The sequence below is a fragment of the Silene latifolia genome, chromosome Y (assembly GCF_048544455.1).
Source record: "Silene latifolia isolate original U9 population chromosome Y, ASM4854445v1, whole genome shotgun sequence".
Lineage (NCBI taxonomy): Eukaryota > Viridiplantae > Streptophyta > Magnoliopsida > Caryophyllales > Caryophyllaceae > Silene > Silene latifolia.
Genome location: NC_133538.1, coordinates 290,458,160 through 290,478,399, shown reverse-complemented (window position 1 = coordinate 290,478,399; position 20,240 = coordinate 290,458,160). Strand labels below are relative to the sequence as shown.

The window sequence follows — 20,240 nt, the reverse complement described above, 5'->3', positions numbered from 1 at the left end:
AGTCTATATCGAGAGGATAGGTTATCTAGTAAGCGTGGTTGGCGGAGTTAGTGTTAGGTGTTCATGTTTTATAGGTTGGGTTGGAACTTCGGGGACGAAGTTCTTTTTAAGGGGGGAAGATTGTAACACTACGGATTTTATAGGCTGGTACTCGACCGAGTATGGCCTACTCGGTCGAGTAAAGTGTGTTGGGTATTCTCGTTTGGCTTCGCTTAGGAATACTCGGCCGAGTATGGGAATACTCGACCGAGTTGAGGATACTCGGCCGAGTATACCCTATACTCGACCGAGTATCCGTCTCCCGACGGATATTATTTCTGCGGGTTTGATTTAAATGATTAGAGGTTATATCGTTAAATCGTTTTCAAAAGTCATTTCTCCCCAAAAACATAAACTACGTTCATTCTCCTCTAATCATCTTCATCAATTCCAAGTCAATGGTCGTCGATTGTGGGTTCTAGCATCTCATTCCGTGTCAATCGCCGTAGTAAGTGTCTTATCCTTGTTCATCTATTGTCATTCTTATAAGTTAACAAACCCTAATTTGGTTAATTTGGGAGTCTAGGGTTCTGGTCATCATATGTTGTTGATTGTTGATTATCGTTGTTGTAGGTGATGATGTGTTACTAGTTGTGCATTTGTATGATTGATTACAGCGTAGCGGATTGCGAAAAGGTAGGGTTTCCCTACTCAGTTCTTGTGTAATTGATTTGAGACATTTGTTGTATTGTGTATGATTGTTGTCTGGCACGATCATCGGATTGTTGGTGTTGTGGTGACGGTGGTGATGTGGTTGTGTTGTGACGGTGGTGGTATTGTGACAGCTGTGTTGCTGTGGTATGTGTGATTGTGGTGGAGTCACTTGCGGGAGTGGCTTCACACCCTAGTTCGCCCTCCGTGGAACCCGTCACGGGAGGGGATGTGCACATTAAGGGACAGGGATTGTTAGTCGCTCGTTGATGAGCTGGACTAGGTGGGGATGGGCTGCGGTCACCCACTGGCGGCGAGGATTACCTGTTGCGATGGGTAATCTGGCAGGGCTACACACTTCGGTGTGTAGTCGGTTAATGTGTGAAATCGGGAGACCGGGGATGGAGGATGATCAGCCGGTTACGCTATTTGTTTGTCTTATTTGAATTATGCGTCCGACCCGTGTTGTTGTTTTGTAAAACCTGCGGTGATCCATTCGGGGATGGTGAGCAGATATGACAGGTAATGCAGATGTTTAGTTATGGGACAGACATGGGGAGACATCACTTCGAGTCTAGTTTCCGCCATTACGAGTTTAGCCGGCAATGATTTCAGTTGTATTGAAGTTCTTACCCTTTTAGTTTGAGTTGGTTTGAGATAATGTATTCGCTAACTCTTTATACTTTATATAAATGTTGTTTGGAAATTGTAACTTTGATATACTAACCTCGGGAAACCGAGATGGTAACAACCTTTCATGCTAAGGTAGTCCTTGGTAAGGTACCTTGGTATGAGGGGGTGTTACAATATTTTTCAACCAACCCCACCCTTCTTAATCTTTGTGCAAAACACAAATAGGTAGATTTGAGTTGAATGGAGTAGTATTACACAACAAATACACATAATAGGTAACGCTTATTACAAAAAACAAAAGGTCAAAAGGTACACAAGCTCTAATAGCCACATATATACAACTAGCCCTCCCAGAATCCCTTAATTCACTCCAATACTCCATAGACCATTGCAAGAACCCCACTCTCTGGGCTACAGCAAGTCACACACTATATCAGTCAAACAAATCATTAAACAATTCACCTCACCACTTTTCAACTCTTGCCCTCATAAAACAAACTGACAAACCTTCTTTTGAAAAGCAGACTGGAAAGACCATCTGCATTATTACCATCTTCCTTCCACTCTTCCACATCAGGGTAACTTCTTTTTATTTACTTGTATTTGCTTTTGTGTGTATTACTATTTATTCAGTGCCAACTTTGAACTTCTGATATGGCATGCGGTTTTGATGCACGTTTTTTCAATGATTATCTGTCTCATATTTTGTTGTGAAGCTATAAAACGTTGTAGATCAATAGCCTTCATGCTATGTCTGTAACAAAACTTAGTTTAGTTGTAATTAAAATGCCTTTTATGTCAGCCAATGTTAAAAGGTCGATAAAAGTTTCACTCGTTCCTCTGTTTATTATCTTATTATTAACTTTTTGTATACAATTGTTATACTGTTTAGTAGAAATTTCCTTTCTACCAACTCCACTAAAATCTGGGGTAAGGGGATGTTACTCGATATTCGGTGAGGCACGCCCAAAAAAAGGCCGTGTTTGATACCTACACACTACATTAACGCTGATCGCAATATATATTTATCGTAATTCTGACTGATATTGGAAACTATCGCAATTGTTGTTAAAATTGCACCTTCCTATTGCTGCTTTACAAGTCTTATTATGACTATTTTATTAAGAAAAACAGACAAAAAAAAACGTTAGAAATTAGTGTAAAATCCAAGGTTCTAAAACTTAAAAAGAACTAAACACTATAACCGAACTACTACATTGCAGATTTGTATCCAAATTAGTGCGTTACTAGGCGCCTCCTGCATAATACTGACATGTTACGCATTTAATTTACCAGTCCGCCACTTATATATTCACAGTGTTCCCTACTACACAGTATACTATCTATCATGTCTGAAGGAAGGGTTTTTTTGGACGAGCTCAATAGCAACAGTACAAGTTACAAGGTGAAAGTAAAAGTTGTGCAAAAAGGGAAACCCCAGAAATCTGCCAAAGATGTACTTTACCAGACGGTCGTTCTGCAAGATGATAAGGCAAAATCTCTTTAAACTAATAACGCGTCTTTCTTGCATGCCAAATTTATTCACGTGTGTTATTAATTATCAGCTATTAGTTTGTAATTTATGTACTCAAATCGCATATGTAGCTTTATTGGATTTTGCCTGTTTTTATTTTTACTTTCTTTTACTACATAGAGGATTTAATACCGACTTAGGTTAGGGTTTTTGGCATGTACATGCAAATGTATTTGAAAATCCATGACCATGTTTGAGACTACCAAATAATAGGAATAGGTAATTTGAAAAAAAATGTTAGCAGTGTTTGTCAGATTTCGGCAATTGGACTCACAATATATGTTGACTTGTACAAGTATGCTAAATATTGAATGGCACTGTGCAGGGGAAAAAAATGCGGGGCGTATTGTTCGGGGATCAGGTTTCGGCCCACCAAGAAGCCCTCGTGTGCAATGGGGTATATGAAATTGCGAATGCCCCTCTCAAACCAATGCTAGACCAGTACAGGCGAGGAGATCCTGCTGAGCTGCCGTACACAATGGGTTTTGGAAAGCAAACGCTTATCCGCCCACTAACTACTGCTCCTGAAGCTTTTCTGACGGAATACCAGAGTGTCTCTCAAGTACCAAAAACAACAACCCCTTACGACATATTTGGTGAGCGTAAAATCTGCAGCCACTACTATGCCCACTTATATAGTATTATCCATTTATTAACATTAGCACTGAATTTCACAGATGTCATTGGAACACTTCTATATGTGGAACCAGCAGCACGTGAGGTCCCCACTAAACAAGGACGAAAAAACATTGTTAGAGAGATTGTCGTAACTGACCATGGGTAAACTACTTACATTTTCCAATGTTACCGGGATCGCTGGACTATCTTTACACTAACTCCGTCATTCTTGAAACAGTGCTGAACAGCCAATTATAGTGTCGGCCTGGAATGATCTGTCGGAAAGTGACTGTGACAAGTTGGTTTCTCTGGTCGATACATTGCCTGTGGTTGGCTTCACAGCATTGAGGGTTTCTACTTATAAAGGTTAAAACAGATTGATGATAATGTAATAAGAACGACCGTGTACCAAGATTATTGCTAACCGTTACATATTATGCAGGTTTCTCGTTGACAACCACAATGTCAACATTGATAAATACAGAACCTGCAGGCATTAAAGTAGCTGCCCTGATAGAATAGTATTATCCCTTTACACATACAACTCTAGCATTATTTGCCGACTTCGACATATGTCCTTAGATTAACATCACCGTGATTGCTAATCACAAACTTCTGCTGTAGGGGAAACCGAAGCAAAGAGTTTCTGAAAGATTTACAGACAAGAGTTGCCAGAGTGAGGGACCCCAACGCGCCTACTTCTGTTATGAGTCTGAGTGCTCTCAACAATAAAAAGGTATAACCAACTGGCCCCCGGCTAATCATATCGTTAGAAAACTGTAGTTAACGTGGTTGTAAACCCAACATTTCACTGCATTTGGATGTTCGAAAATGTGCCCATTGTACGCATTATGTTTACCTGTAAAAGAACGGCTAGATTTCCTGCCTTTAGGGAAAGCTTACTTTCTGAGACTGATATGTAAGTAACAACAGGCAAAAAACACCCTTCAAGATGAGCGCTACCAACTAAATGTGACAGTTCCTGCACCAGACCTCCAAAAGGTTAACGCATACTTAGGCTGCTCCCACTGCGGTAAACGAACAGACTATGCAACCGGAGAAAAGTTCAAATGTGAAACCTGCACTAAAGATGATGTAGTCTCAGAACCAAGGTAAGCTACTGTTGGGGTTGGTGTCCTTAACAGTTAGTGCAAGGACTTATAAACCTCTAAAAGGATCAAAGGGCATACTTTTGGTATTATTATCAGTTGATCCACGTTTATCAATAACGGTTGGCTTGCTAGATAAGTTTGACGTTATTGTCATACAGATGGCGGTGATCAACTGATCCCTAAAAGTCACACCTATAGGATACGTTCGAGAGATGTGACCGTATGAAAATACAGTCATGTAGATGCCAAATTTGACTAACCAGTTAGTCCGAGTTATTTGACTAGTAATTAGTCAAAATGTGATGTTGAGATATTATATTAAATATTATGGGCTAAGGCGAATTAACCAGTTAATTCGTAAAATTAAATATAAGCGTTTTATATTTGATTAATGTATATTGAATTTAATTATACAATATCGTCTTTGTCGGACATGTGTTAATACTTCAACTAACCCGTGTTATTAGTTGATGTTTTAATAGCCGATAACCGATGACGATTTATAATAAAAACCGCGTCATATACATTTTAGCGAGTGGGGTCGGTTCAATCGGATCACGAGTTAAATGAGGAGAATGTGGAAAGCCCACTCCCCCCTCTCATGACCCGCGGACCGAGGCAACAAAAGGAGAGGCTCCCTCTCCTTTTGACCTAGCTATTTTCATTTTACAGAAAACTAGGGTTTTGGAGATCATTTCTCTCTGAAACTGAGATCTCACATCTCGAGAAAAACACACATCAAGTTCTCCCAATATTGCAAGGCAATCGGAGAACACGTTCTAGCACAAGGGCATTTCTCGGACAAGTCTTGGGTGCAACAATTAGGAGGGAATCTCGTTTGATTTCTGTTCTTTACGCCGCACTATAAAGGACCCGAGGTTGATTCTTAATCCTTATTGTTTCTTTATTGTTTTTCGTTTATGACAATATTTCACATGCTAAATTTACGTTATAGTCCTAAATTTAAAGCGTCTTATACGGATATTACCCTACAGCTACCCCCCCCTCTCTAATTTAGCAGCGTACCCACCAAATGCCTATAGATCATTCAAAGCTTCATTTAATGCTAACCTTGAAATGCAGGATTACCTTCAATTGTGAGGTCTCTGACGGTACAGAACGGTTGGAGATAACAGCATTCACATCAGACACCTCGGATATGTTTCAAATGTCAGCAGCGGATATATTCCATATGAAACACTCGGTATGTTGTTGCACTCAAAATTGGCCTTCTCCATTAGCAGTATAGCACCCATGACATGACACCTATAAATAATACCACCCCTGATAAATGGACAAAAAAGACACTACCAATTACACATTTGAAGGCCATTTGTTTAAGCCTGGACCAGAGCCACACAACTACGAGCATATGCAAAATACAGATATTTTAATTACTTTTCCTCCAATTAAGCTATTAAAGTACATAGAGCACTTTGCCAAGATTGAAGGGATTACGTGTACACAACTAATCCCAAACAGGTGATCTCACCTGTCAATTGTCAATACCCAACAAACGAACAAATCAAAATCAGGATAGCCCCCTTTTCATAATTCGTGTTTTGCCACGCCTTCTAACGCTTTTATAAACTTTACCGCTACACAGATTACCCACTAACAACTATACCATTAGTAGCGCATTTGGACACACCCTCTGACCACTCCAACCAAAACACACCAACAAATGCTATTAAACACATGACCCCGTTTTCCCTTAATTACAATAATGCCTCCATTTGAAATCTATTCTCTCTTAAAGGGCGACAATACATCATTTGGGAAGGTCTGCGATGCGCTCAATAATGGACCATTAGTAATTGAAGTGTCACCAAAGATAGCGCTTTCAAGAAACAATATCTTACAGTGGGCTCTTCGTCGAATTGTTGCTGCCCCATCACGAGATGTGGCCACTTACAAACTCCCACCAGTAGACACACAAGAACAGTCAACGGCTCAAGAAACAGATCAAGAACCAGCTGTGGCCAATACAAAACAACCTGCCCCAGTAGCTAGGCAATTACATTTTGGAGAAGAAGAGCAAACCTCTAACACCTTCACCCTGGTTGATGTGGCAGTTAGTTCTGACTATCCGTCGTTACGAAAACTTCCTGCCTCAATCATCCCAGCTCTTCCTGAAAATATACAATTGCATAGCACGGTTGCTGAAGGCCCGACAGCTCCTACACAGCTTGATATTACTGCAGCTACAGAAACAACTCCGACATCTGCCACCACTGCTATTACCTCTAAAATAATTAACCTGCCAACGACACCTGTTCTAAAAGCACCCAAAGTCGAAAAAGCTGCTGCTTGCACCCCAGAAACCCCATTGCAGAACACTCCAAAGCATAACAGTGCAAAACAATGTACTGGGTCGCCTTCAAAAAAAAAGAAAGCCGCTTGCAGCTCAACTGCAGGCCAGTAGTCCGAGCTTCTCAGAATCTGGCGCTGTTCGTGTACAGTATGTCTGTAAATATTATCTATGTTTGCTTTCTCTGCTTATCAAGCCTGTGCGGTGCACCTCCCGACCACTTCTTAAACACGATTTGGTTGTATAAAGGCTATAGGGCGCCCCTTGCATTTTGGGAACACTTTTGCATTCCTAGCATTGTGTTCCATCCAAAAGCGTCATACAATTGCTTTTGGGTTTATGTTATGAAGGATCTGTGAACTTTTGTGTTAAATTAAAAATCCAGCAAGCACAGAAAAGTCGGTTTTATATATTAATCATGTTTCTGATGGGACACACAATCAACCTTTCCCAATTATTTCAGGCATACACTTTCAGTAGGTTAACCCTATGAGGTTAATACCTCCTCGTGTTGACCAATAATTAAACCCCTATATTTAACAACTAAGTACCCACAAATTCAGATGCTAAACAAACCTCTAAAATAATGGCAGGGTCCAATTATTTAATAACTCCTCTCTGCATTGTACTGGCAGTGCATTATTATACATTCATGCATTTTCAAAACATATTGTAAAAGCACCACGTATTAGTTGAAGACACCCACTACTAGAAACAGTCACAAGAGCAACTAACAAAACAAAAACAGTAATAGACTGACTGATTGCGTAAACCAATCCATTACATTTCAACACCACCTACATCTAACTAGAAAGTTGAAACCTGACTACATATCTATCCTTCAAAACAAAATCCCCTAAATTAGGTAAAATATGTGTAATACTCAACAAGTGACAGAGCTACATAGGGTCTAAAGAGTTCATGATTTGACTTTATAGGAAATCCCAAATATACATAATAAATTCATGAATTCTCATGTGTAACAATCGATGTCCGTCACAAGCTTGTGACGAGTTAAATAAAATCCACATAAGAGAAAAATGACAAGTTATTTGTAATACTTTTTGTCTTATTTACCCATTTGAATGATACTTGACCCGTCACAAGTTTCTGACGGATATATCGATCACAAATAAAACCTATTGTAATAAATTATCCATCAAACACTATCTTGGAAAGATTTCACAAGATTAGACAACCTATTTGACACAAATATCAGCCTTTATTAAACGTTAAGGGTGTATGAGATATACTTGATTAGAGGTTTAATAAATTCTTTTGCCATTAGCAGCAAACATCTCTCTCCCCTTCTCTCCCCCATTCCTCTCTATCTATCATATCAATCTCCCTATATCTCTCTCTCTCTCTATATATATATATAATATACTTGATTAATAGTTTATTGACTTCTTATTACTTACGTTGGTGTTCTGTTGCAGCTCGTTATGAGACCTTTAAGGAAGTACATTAGACAATTCTCAGGCCCAACTGGTCCCTACACTATTAAAGCGAGAGTAATCGAAATAACAAATGTGCATTCGGCATCAATTGGGCAACCTTTAGAGCTTCAGGAAATAACATTCGAAGATGAAGAGGTACCTTTTCGAAAATTCAGTTATGCTTAATGGTTATCGATTTTCTTTACTTCCTGACCTATCACAACATAATGCATAGACTGCCTGCTTACTTTAGCCATGCACACAAATGTTGTTGTTTGCAAGAAAGCACAAAATAAATTTAATATATTGCTTTGTTAATCTTTCGTTGAATGCATACGATATTCAGAAGCCTAAACATTTGCAATTTAGTATATAAGTGTTGGACCATTAAATCTGGTGTATACCACCAAATGTTTCTGGGTTTAACTACCCACAAACAAATATCTAACCAGAATCCGGCCCGATTGCAAGTCCAAATTATCGAGTCAAATATAATCAGATGTTCTTTAACTTGTCCCGAGACATATAGACGCTTATATCATTGCATGTGTACACTATACTACGTCTATCATCATTTAGAGTTGTTAATATAAGAATGATTTGCCCTAATACGGACAAATGTACGGTAGGTACCTTTTCCGTGGTCTCAAGTGTACATCCTGGCATCTTTTTAAAAAGTCCTTGCACCATTAAGGAAACAGAAATCCGGATTAGTGTACCATAGTACCTAAGCATTAGTCTCCTACTGCAGGGTACTAAAATGAAGACCTACCTCTTCAATGAATCCCTAGAAGCATTTGAGGATGTTATCCAGGAAAACATGGAATATGATATTTGTAATGCCAGCCTCAAACCAGTCTATGATGATCCCTCAGAGCGTTCAGGTCATCCGGTTTACGAAATTTTTTTCAATATCAACACCATCATCCAACCTGTTTCTGATATGGAAGCTCCTGAAATGCCTAATTACATCTTAATTGGATCTATCCCTAGAAAAATATCGCTCGATGATCGTTACGGTAAGCTTCAGTTCAATCAGTTGTGTGCTTCAGTTACAAATGGTCTAACACAAAAACAACACCAACACACAAAATAAAAATTACAAAACCAAAATAAAATAATCAAAGGAAAACTGCCTGCCGTCTAACTATGTTTATACTTTCAGATGTCTTAGGAGTGGTCATATATGTGGACCGATGCTGCCAGGTAACTAGCTACAATGGCCAAATCTCAAATGTTTGTGAGGTGGTAATTGTTGATCACAGGTAACCTATATCTAAAACTGCCTGCTTAACCTGTCAAATTTGTAGTAGAGCATCAATACGAAAACCTGACTTCACACTTTGCTCTTTCCGAGAATAGTCATCATCAGGTGATGGTGATAACAGCCTGGTCAGACCTGGCGATTAAAGAATGTGCAGTATTGCACTCCATTGCAGCAAGCTTTCCAGTGGTTGGCTTTACAGCTCTTATGCCATCTTATCAAAAAGGTTTATCCCTTATCGTGGGCAACAAATTATAGATCAGCGAAAAACAAATAAATTTGCTGTCATCAAAATGTACTCTTTAAACCTGTAGGTTTCTCGCTTACAACAACGCATGCATCATTCATAATCCTAAATCCGCAAGGCGAACAGGCCGACAAACTAAAGGCTTGGTAAGCGCTCATATACATTACTAAGTGCTAACTTTGCTAATTTAACACAACATGCTATTTAAATTAATACAGGGCTAGGGAAAACAAGGACATGCTTGCTGAAAAAAAACAAAAGGTTTTCGAAATGCGTCTGCCAGTCCCCACACGCAGAGTAACCACTATCGAAAGCCTCCTCGAAAAGAACGTAAGTTCCCTGTTCAGGCAACCTGCTTATCACATAGAACAATTTATAAAAGCCTACCCATACTCATTCTGGTTTACGAACCTAACAGAAAAAAAACACATGCACGATGAATATCACTAGCATTGCAAGAGGCTGCATTTTTTTATTAGTTTCCTCTATCAGCAACGGCCATTACAAAGTCTCGTTTAATGCTTGCTTCAAATGACAGACTACCAACACTTTACAAGGGGAGAGCCACTGGCTACATGTGAAGCTGAATAACTTTAGTAGATATGATGTGCACTTGTACCTTGGCTGCAGCCTCTGCGGCGCTGGCAGCGTTCAAGAAGAAGGGGCTGCATATATTTGTACTACATGTTTAACAGAAAACGTAAAATCCACTCCAAGGTAATAACCCAACAATACAAATCCTAAGCACCCGAAACTTAGATCCTTACATGAAGAATGGTTTATGTATACAGAATGACAATAACATTTGAAGCGGTAGATGCGTCGGGAGAGTACACTCTCACAGCATGCACTCACAATGCACAGAGACTCGTGGAAGTGGAAGCGACCGTCTTGTACGCGATGCCTGCGCAGGTAATCACGGTGGACATTTTATACAATAAATATAAAATCTGTAGACCTGGGGCACCTATGGAAGGTATAGTGTGCTGTGTATGCACTATGCAAAATGTAGATATGCTGCACAAACTAAATTCAACAACGTACTATATATCTACATGTTGTCCAGCAGGAAAGAGAAAGCTACCTCAAGTACATTGAGACCAAATTACAGAACGCAAGGTTGTATGTACAGGTAGTGCCTAGCACAGCTCTTTCCAGAGCACAACAACTGGAATGGGTGCTCAAGCAGATCTCTCTAAAATAAACACCAAAATTCTATTAAGCTACCTTAGCAAGTTTTTAACCGGTTTTGAAGGCGCTGAATACCTACCAGTGTAAGGACGCATAATCTAATGTTAGGTTGGCTTTTTAAAAAATGGTAAAGGAATATGAACAGTTAGCTCCTGGCAGTAGCGGTTAATAAGTAACCAACGACTATTAGATGCACCCTAGATATTGTGTATAAGTAACTATCTTTTCTGCAAGACTATGCTGTTCTCTTTATATATATCTTCCGCTTTGGCACATCGTAATCTTGTATAATATGCTAAGCTAACGAGTTACTGGGGTCCTTTGGATGATGCGCACCCACAGGAAGGGCTGTCGGCGGAAAAGGAAATTAACCATAGCCAAAACACATACACGAAACTCCTCTCGAGTCTCCGAAAACAGAAGAACAAATTGGGGCTCCGCGCCCGGGAGGGCGCGGCGCAACAACTAGTTTTATAAGGGTGTAAAGATTAATTGAATAAATATTGTTCTCCAAGTTTTACATATATCCAATTATAAGTGAATAAATAGTTCTTCCACTACAAAGATGAAACAATAAAACAAAATGTATAACGATAAAAAAAAAACTGGATCGAAAGATGAAGACATCACTGACAATCCCCTCACAAATGTGAAGAAGTACAAAAATCAAATTCCGAAGTGCAATTCTGAATTGCATAACCGCAGTTGCATTCTGTACCTATGAAGAACTTGTTTGGCCTAAGCATCTGCGACATGGTTTCATTATGTGCCTTTGAATTAAAATTGAACTTCACATCCTTGTGTTGCTTTCCTGATACACACACCCTTAATGTTAAGTGTGAAGTTGATACTTTCTAAAGTTTCTATTATACTATCATTCTAACTTTTGCAAAATAAGAAAAAGTCACTACTTATTATGTGAGTGGTCTCACGATCTCATATAAGAATCCCCTAATACGAAATATGAACTATGTTTATATTAAGTTGTTTGTTAATGTGATTACATACCATTAAAAGATTCATAGTTTAAAATAGATTTCCAGTTCCAAATACTACTTTTGCTAGCTCGTTGACGTCATTTGATGACATGACTTTCTTTTGCTAGCTCGTCATAGTCATTTATACCAACATTTCCACAAACAAAGGGTGAGGGTTAGCTCTTGTCTGCACTAATAAACGTTTCAGTTGAGGAAAATCTTACAAGACTGCAACTTTCTTACCTAGAAAGATGGGGGAAGGAAAGGGGAAGAATTTGGCGTAAAAATTACGGAAATTGGTCGAGAAACGAGGGAGAAATCTAAATTTTAAAGCTTTATATTATGGCGTATGCTTATGAATTTTACGTTTCATCTCATGTTTTACATAATGCAACTGTTCAGTCCCGCTTGTTTATATTTTGTTCAAGTGGCTTAGTTATATGAAATAAAATGGTGGTCCTCGTTATAAAAATATGAAATGACGTAGTGAAGAGTCGAGGACGAGGGCACCTAAGAGGGGGAGGGGGTGAATTAGGTGTCTATTTAAAATTTAAGCTTAATGAAAGCTTCTTTAAATACTCTTAAACACTTTAAACAATGCTTAGATGAAAGGAGAAGTCGATACTTAGAACTAGAGAGTTAGAAGTATTCAACAACGATTCAGCAAGCAGAAGTTACAGTGTACTCAACAGTTGATTCTGTAAATAAAAACGTGAGTAGAGTGTGCAGCGGAAATAAAACGAAATAGACACGACTAATGATGTTTTTTAAAAACTGGTTCGGTCACTACTCCGCGACCTACGTCCAACGCTATTTTATTAAACGTCTCAAAAGTAAACTCATACAAACTAAGACCACCCCGAATAATAAAACAACTCCCCAACCTACTCCGGTTGATAATGCTTAAAAGCTACTCCGCTTCCAAGACTTTTGCTTTGGGCTACTCCACCGAAAGACTCCTTGCTTAAAGCTACTCCGCAATAAGACTCTTGCTTTGGGCTACTCCGCCGAAAGACTTCATGCTCAAAAGCTACTCCGCTTCGAAGACTTCGTGCTTAAGGATAACTCTATCCTAAGACTTTTGGTTCTACCCGTTTGTTACAAGACCACTTATCTCAATGTTGTTCACTCAATTGAACGGAGGAGATAAAGTTTAAGTACAAAACACGGGATCCTTGAACACGACTAAAACGACTAGGTGCAACAACAAACTTCAAGTAAAAGACTCAAAAGATAAATAAACAAACTTGCAAAACATTCAAAGATTTGAAAATGATAAACGGTTTTGCAAAGTTAATTTACACGATTGAAAGCTTAAGTCTTTTTCAGTTTAAAACTCGTTTGTTGCACACTTGTAAAAATGAATTAAGCAAGCTATTTATAATGTTCAAGTAGTATACTTTACATTAAAATATCTTACACTCATAAGCACAAGTGATTAAAATAATGTAAGTAGTTTGCTTGGGCAACAAGCAAAGCCATCCGAATTCTTCACCAAGCAACCGAGTATTCTTCCTCAAGAAATCGGTGCCTAAGAGTGAAAGAAATCAGATTGTGGACACACACAAAAATAGGCTGGGTTTTTCAACAAGAAACAAGCACAAATGGTTGTGTTTATGGGAACCATAAACATTTCCATAAATGTAAAAGCAAACAACCCATTTATAGTAAGTGTCTTATTGTGCAAGCAAACTCCTTAGCAAGTCATTGAAAGCTCTATATTCTTTAAAAGACTTCAAAATAATTCCAGAAAACATTTGTGAAAGTTGAAAGCACTTTAACAAAGATTCAAATATTTTTGAAATATTTCTTTCAAAGACGAGCCTTAATTAACTGTTGACTCAACTGTTGTTTTTGCACCTAAACGTAAATTCGTGTTAAACGATCACCTTACAACACATGACATTAGCACTAATGACTATCTTCATCTTTGATCTTCATGATGACATTCTTGATAACCTTGAATTGACAATTGGAGCTTCATGCTACATGGTTAAACTTAAGAGGCACACGATTAAATAACAAATGAGATTAATTTGTCATTAAGGCATCATCAACACTAGCTTAATCAAATTGGGTTTCTTCAATTTCCCCCTTTGATGATGGCAAGACAAATAAAATTCAGTGTGCAATTCCCCCTTAATCCATGGTCAAGGTTAACAAGTCAAAACATGATCAAAATAAGATGCATAAATACATGGTCATTGAAAATTAGTCAAATTTTTCGTTAGCCTAGGTAGAACATATTATCGCCAAGTAAACATAGTTACGGTGTACGCAAGCCTAAGAGTCATTGAATCACCACCTGCAATTTTAAACAACTTCCCCCTCTTGACATTATCAAGTAGGAAGAACAGAAGTCTAAATAAGGATTAGAGTTATACAAAACAAATTGTTCAACAACTAACAACATAACCAATATTAGTAAAAGAAATCACAAACACAAAGCCAGGGTTAAAAGGGATTAGAAAGGCTTTTGTTTTGATTAGGCAATGGCATGGTTATGGCAAAAGGCTTAGTACGGCATTAGGCATAGGTTAGGCACGGCTATGAGCAAGAGATCAATGATCGGTTTCTTCGGTTTCATCTTCTCCAACCAACCCGTGAACCATCTCTAAGAGCACTTCATTTTGACCCTTAACCTTCTTGAGTTCCTTACGCAAACCCGACAATTCCAAACGAAGACCCGCAATCTCACTCATTTGAGCATGTTGGAGATCCAACAAGGCTTTAACATCCTTAGTGAGACGTGTCATAGAAGACGATTGCATAGAGGAGGAGGCGATATCCGTAGCCTTCATACTTGACCAAATACGAGCAAGTTTATCACCTTCAATTTTCAAGTACATTTGTGATAAAACTCCCGAGGTCAAAGTGTCACACATGTGATCCACACCGAAACTAGTCGAGTCCACAATATCCATTTTCTCAAAAATGACCGATAACCACATCCCATATGCTAACACAGAACATCAAAGCGGGTAGGTTAATTTGTAGGTGTTTAGCAAGATAATAAATCAGCCACATGTCTAGCACACCACACACACCACGGCTCTCATTACATAGAATCAAGGTTCTAAAAATGAAATTGAAAAAGAACCGGTGGTTTATTTTGATTTCTCTCGGTTTGAGTGTGATAGGGGACGTAGCTTTGGGACTTAGAAACTTTGTTACGGTCAAGGAACTTATACCATCAATAGTCGGCCAACCACCCTTAGGAAATGAGGAAAACCCGGTTGTAGGAATACCGAGCAATTTCCCGACAATTTCAACATTGAGACACAAGGGTTTGTTATTGATAACGGCGGTAAGACTACCCGATTGGACATCGACTTTGACCGTAGTATAAAATTGAACAATCTCCGCTAAATAAACTTGGTTATAGAGATTAAGAATACTCTCCCATATTTGTGCATGAATTGCATCTTTAAAGAATTTAAAAGCGGGGGACAAATCATACCATTCGAATTCATAGCGACGGCCCGATTTAAAGTTCCCTTGGATGACATGTTTGCAACAATCAAAGATATCCTTTGGAAAGTGATACCCATGAAGAATCTCGAGTGCCTTGGACTTGTTCTCATCAAGAGGCTGCTCAATAGCAATCATAGCACTATTCGATTCATCGACTTCCTTTGCCATTTCCTCCACTTTCCTTTTCCTTGAGATAACCCGAGTGGACATTCTCCTTGCTTTGCCTTTTGGTTTGGGAACGGTTTCCTCCTTGAATAACTCGTCATCATTGAAGACGGCATTAAATTTCTCCGTGTCAAGTTCCGTTTCCACAACCGTTGCCTCACTCACGGTTTTGCCTTTCCTTTTTCGCCTTTTATTTCCAACCATATCTTTCAACATTTCATCACTACCAATACTTCCCTTCGATTTCGATTTTGATTTCGATTTCGATTTCCCATTACTCTTCTCACCGGATTCCTGAACAACTTTCTCAACACTCTTTTCTTTTTCCTCACTTTTTTCAATTGATTTTTCAACACTCTTTTGTTTTTCTTTTTCAATGTTTTCCTCATTCTCCTCTTCACTTTCATTTTTCTTTTCCTCACTGTTTTTCTCTCCTTCTTTCTCGGCATCCTCATCAACAATCTCCTCATCATTTTCACTTTCCTTACCAACACCAACATCAACTCCCTCAACTTCTTGAATGATTGGATTTCAATCATCATCAACTTCACCAACAACCCGTGTGCTTCCTTCTTCACCCTCGGTTTCGGTTGCATGCGGCATATTCAAATCGAATTTTTGATTGAACACCCGACATGAGAATCTCCTAGCCTCGGCAGCTGTTTTAGGACGATTAGCAACTGATTTCTTCCTTGTCATTGGGGTTTTCGGCACAAAGACTCTAGGTTTCTTTGGAGGTTTTTGATTTTGGGCAGTTTTTGATCAAAGACTTTCGATTTGTGGTTCAACCGATGGTATTTTCGGTTTGTAGGAGTCTCGGATTTCCTTCAAGGTTTTCTTAGTTGATTTTGGAGGCATGATTCTTATAGTGAAAGTAAAAGTGACAGTTGGTAGAGGGATGTGGAGGACAGTTTTGGAGAATATTTGGGGAAGATGTAATTTTTTGAATATTTTGAAAGTGAGTAAAGAGGTCATGATTTAAGAGTTGAAAATTTGGACATATAGTAAATGAGGTGAATAGTGTTTTAGGCTTTTTTATTTGATTGGTTGAGAGGAAGGTGGGTGTAGCCGGTTAGGTGGGGTTTAGGCGGCTAGGACATGGGTAATGGGGAAAGGAGATTTGATGGTTAGATGATGGTTGAGTGGCTCCATGTGAATAATATCTTTACCCATTGGATTTACATGCAAATTAATCATCTAATTCATTGATTAATACTAACACATAATCAGTTATAAAAATAAATGTAACATCTACTCTAGTCAATCATCGAGGGCAAGTCGTCATGAAATTTTAAGCGGAATCCAACAAACCAATTTCCAACCAAAGTTTTACGAATTGTTCTCTTTCAAGCGGTTTTGTAAAAATGTCGGCTATTTGATCTTCCGTTCTACAAAATTTAAGACGAATTTGACCTTTTTCCACATGATCACGTAAATAATGATGTCTTATGTCTATATGCTTAGTCCTTGAGTGCTGTATAGGGTTCTTTGAAATGTTAATGGCACTAATATTATCACAAAAGATAGGAGTTGAATCAAAGATAATACCATAGTCCCTTAGCTGTTGTCGAACCCAAAGAACTTGCGCGCAACACAATGCGGCACTTACGTACTCGCTTTCAGCGGTGGAAAGAGCAACGGTGTTTTGTTTCTTTGACGCCCATGAGATCAAACACGGACCTAAGAAAGTAGCCATTCCGGATGTACTCTTTCGATCAACAACGCTTCCGGCATAATCTGCATCCTAGTATCCTAAAAGCTCAAAAGGACAATGTGAGGGATACCAAAGATACAAATTAGACGTTCCAACTAAATACCTAAGAATACGTTTTACGGCAATGAAATGCGATTCTCTAGGACTAGCTTAGAAACGAGCACATAGACATACACTATATAAAATATCCGGTCGACTAGCGGTCAAATAAAGTAATGAACCGATCATACCTCGATACATCGTTTCATCAACTTTCTTACCATTTTCATCTTTGTCAAGCTTTGTGGACGAAACCATAGGTGTAGAGAAAGGTTTAGAATTAGTCATACCGAACTTACATAGCATCTCCTTTATGTACTTTTGTTGATGAATCATCACACCATCTTGAGTTTGCTTGATTTGAAACCCAAGGAAGAAACCTAGTTCTCCCATCATACTCATCTCAAACTCAGATTTCATTAGTTCCGAAAAGTACAAATAAAGGAGTTCATTCGTTGCACCAATCATTATGTCATCGACATAAATCTGTACAATCAATAGTTCACCACACTGTGACTTTATGAACTATGTCTTATCAACCGATCCACGCACAAAACCATTTTCCAAAAGAAATTTTGACAAGCGATCATACCAAGCTCTTGGAGCCTGTTTTAAACCATAAAGCGCCTTGTCCAATTTAAAAACATGGTTTGGAAATTCATTGTTCATAAAACCCGGTGGTTGCTCCACAAAGACCTCTTCTTCTAAATAACCATTTAGAAAAGCCGTTTTGACATCCATTTGAAACATTTTGATGCCTTTGTGAGCTGCAAAAGCTATGAGCATACGTATGGCTTTAAGCCTAGCTACTGGTGCGAAGGTTTCATTATAATCAATGCCTTCTTGTTGTTTAAATCCTTGCACCACTAGTCTAGCTTTATTCCTTACGATATTGCCCGAATCATCTAGCTTATTGCGAAAGACCCATTTGGTACCAATTACGGTACAACCAGTAGGTCTAGGGACAAGATGCCATACCTCATTCCTTTTGAATTGATTAAGTTCCTCTTGCATTTCCATCACCCAACTCGGATCTTCAAGGGCCATGGTGATGTTCGTTGGTTCAATTTGTGAGAGGAACGCATGAGATGCAAAGAAATCATTGAGGGATGATCTTGTTTTCCTTCCCGAATTCAAGTCACTGGTCAAGTTAGAAAGGGGGTGAGATTTTTGGTGTTTCCACTTCTTTGGTACGATTAAGAATGGTGAGGCTTCTTGGGGTTCTGACTCAACAGTTCGCTCAACTGTTGGTTCTGGTTCATTTTGTGTTTGAGGGTTTGTTTCTGTTTGTTCATTTTGTTCAAGTGTACCCTCATTCCCCCTGGATGTCGTAGCCTCCTTTTGTGGTTTAAGTGGTTCTGTTCCCCCTGTCTCTTGGCCAGTTCCTTCAATCAACAGTTGATCCGACAGTTTATTCTGCTCCTCTTGTTCGTTCTCCTCCTGTACATCATCCATGTCATGTCGGATCATTCCAAGCTCATAGTCCTCATCATGTTCATCATCCGCTTCCTGTGTATTAGAATGAAAAAGACTAGACTCATCAAATATGACATGCACACTTTCTTCCATTTTCATGGTTCGTTTATTATACACTTTATAAGCCTTGCTACGATCCGAATAACCGACAAATACGGCCTCATCACTACGAGCATCGAATTTACCCAAATTATCCTTTCCATTGTTGTGAACAAAACATTTGCTTCCAAAGCATTTCAAATAGGATAAATTAGGCTTTCTTCCTTTAAGCAAATCGTAGGGTGTTTTGTTAAGCATTTTTCGGATTATAACATGGTTAAATGTGACATGATATGTTGACGGCTTCGGCCCAAAAATTCTTTGGCAACTTACTACTAATGAGCATAGTCCTAGCCATGTTTTCAAGTGTACGGTTCATACGCTCTACAACCCCGTTTTGTTAAAGTGTAGCACGCGCGGAAAAGTTATGGCTAATACCGTGCTCATCACAATAAGTAATAAATGAGGAATTTTCAAATTCGGTTCCATGGCCGGATCTCAAAGATATGAGCTTTTTATCAAACTTGTTTTGGACCTTTTTCAACCAAATTAAAAATTCATCAAATACTTCATCTTTAGAACTTAAATAGAGAAGCCAAATGAATCGTGAAAAATCGTCAACAATCACACATAAGAAACGACTACCTCCTTTACTTCTAACACGCATAGGACCACATAAATCAATATGAAGTAACTCAAGAGGTTTAGATGTACTAACGAACTTTTTGGATTTAAAGGAGCTTTTTACTTACTTTCCCTTAGCACAATCATCACACAAACTATTAAAGTCAAATTTCATATTAGGAATGCCGTCGACTAAGTCAAGTCGCTTAAGGGTGTTCAATGTTCTAGCATTTACGTGACCTAATCTCTTATGCCAAAGCCATGGGCCGTTCTTTTTCAAAGAACTCATAAAAGACATGGTACGACTAGACAATGCAAAAAGATTAGTTAAGTAAACATCTTTAACACGTTTTCCTTCAAGAACAACTTCCCTTGTATTACTATCTAAGACACGACATTCACTAGCACAAAATTCAGCGATATTACCATTATCACACATTTGAGATATGCTAAGGAGATTATGCTTCAAACCTTTGACAAGCAACACTTTGTCGACACAATGTGACGATGACTTACCAACCTTCCCGATTGCAATAATTTCACCTTTCTTATTGTCACCAAACATCACGGTGCCACCATTGTAGGCTTCTAGTGAGAGAAATTGGTTTCTACTTCCCGTCATATGACGCGAACATCCACTGTCCAAGTACCAATTGTTGCTGCCTCTCACTAATGCCTATAAGAAATCAAGAG

General features: G+C 38.7%; 2 protein-coding genes and 1 long non-coding RNA gene across 4 annotated transcripts in view; all 3 read left to right on the top strand.

Moving 5' to 3' along the window:
• Positions 1-2,902, top strand: part of LOC141634303 (uncharacterized) — a 29,566-nt gene extending 26,664 nt beyond the window's left edge. The window contains exon 14 of the mRNA XM_074446523.1: positions 2,659-2,902. The gene's annotated coding sequence lies outside the window, so the exon portion shown is untranslated. The remainder of the gene's footprint in view (positions 1-2,658) is intronic.
• Positions 2,903-3,186: 284 nt separating this feature from the next.
• LOC141634534 (uncharacterized) lies at positions 3,187-7,330 on the top strand. Of its 2 annotated transcripts, none has more exons than XM_074446672.1 (7): positions 3,187-3,453; positions 3,535-3,637; positions 3,714-3,841; positions 4,100-4,211; positions 4,409-4,587; positions 5,671-5,791; positions 6,347-7,330. In XM_074446672.1, exons 4-7 carry the CDS (start codon positions 4,182-4,184, stop codon positions 7,010-7,012), a joined length of 996 nt encoding a protein of 331 aa, XP_074302773.1. In that variant the 5' UTR covers positions 3,187-3,453; positions 3,535-3,637; positions 3,714-3,841; positions 4,100-4,181; the 3' UTR covers positions 7,013-7,330. The 2 variants fall into 2 exon arrangements, with proteins under 2 accessions (XP_074302773.1, XP_074302772.1); XM_074446671.1 differs by having other exon boundaries at positions 3,918-4,211.
• Positions 7,331-9,519: 2,189 nt separating this feature from the next.
• Positions 9,520-10,559, top strand: LOC141634392 (uncharacterized). The gene is made up of 4 exons (XR_012539117.1): positions 9,520-9,602; positions 9,700-9,827; positions 10,067-10,178; positions 10,387-10,559. It is a non-coding gene; the product is annotated as an uncharacterized LOC141634392 (long non-coding RNA).
• The last annotated feature ends 9,681 nt before the right edge of the window (positions 10,560-20,240 follow it).

Bases quoted from the DNA above. Each gene is read 5' to 3' on its own strand.
- LOC141634534 (XM_074446672.1), top strand. From the start codon at position 4,182: ATGAGTCTGAGTGCTCTCAACAATAAAAAG. The intron at 4,588-5,670 runs GTAAGCTACTGT...CTTGAAATGCAG, and splicing joins GATGTAGTCTCAGAACCAAG to GATTACCTTCAATTGTGAGG. The intron at 5,792-6,346 runs GTATGTTGTTGC...TCTCTCTTAAAG, and splicing joins TATTCCATATGAAACACTCG to GGCGACAATACATCATTTGG.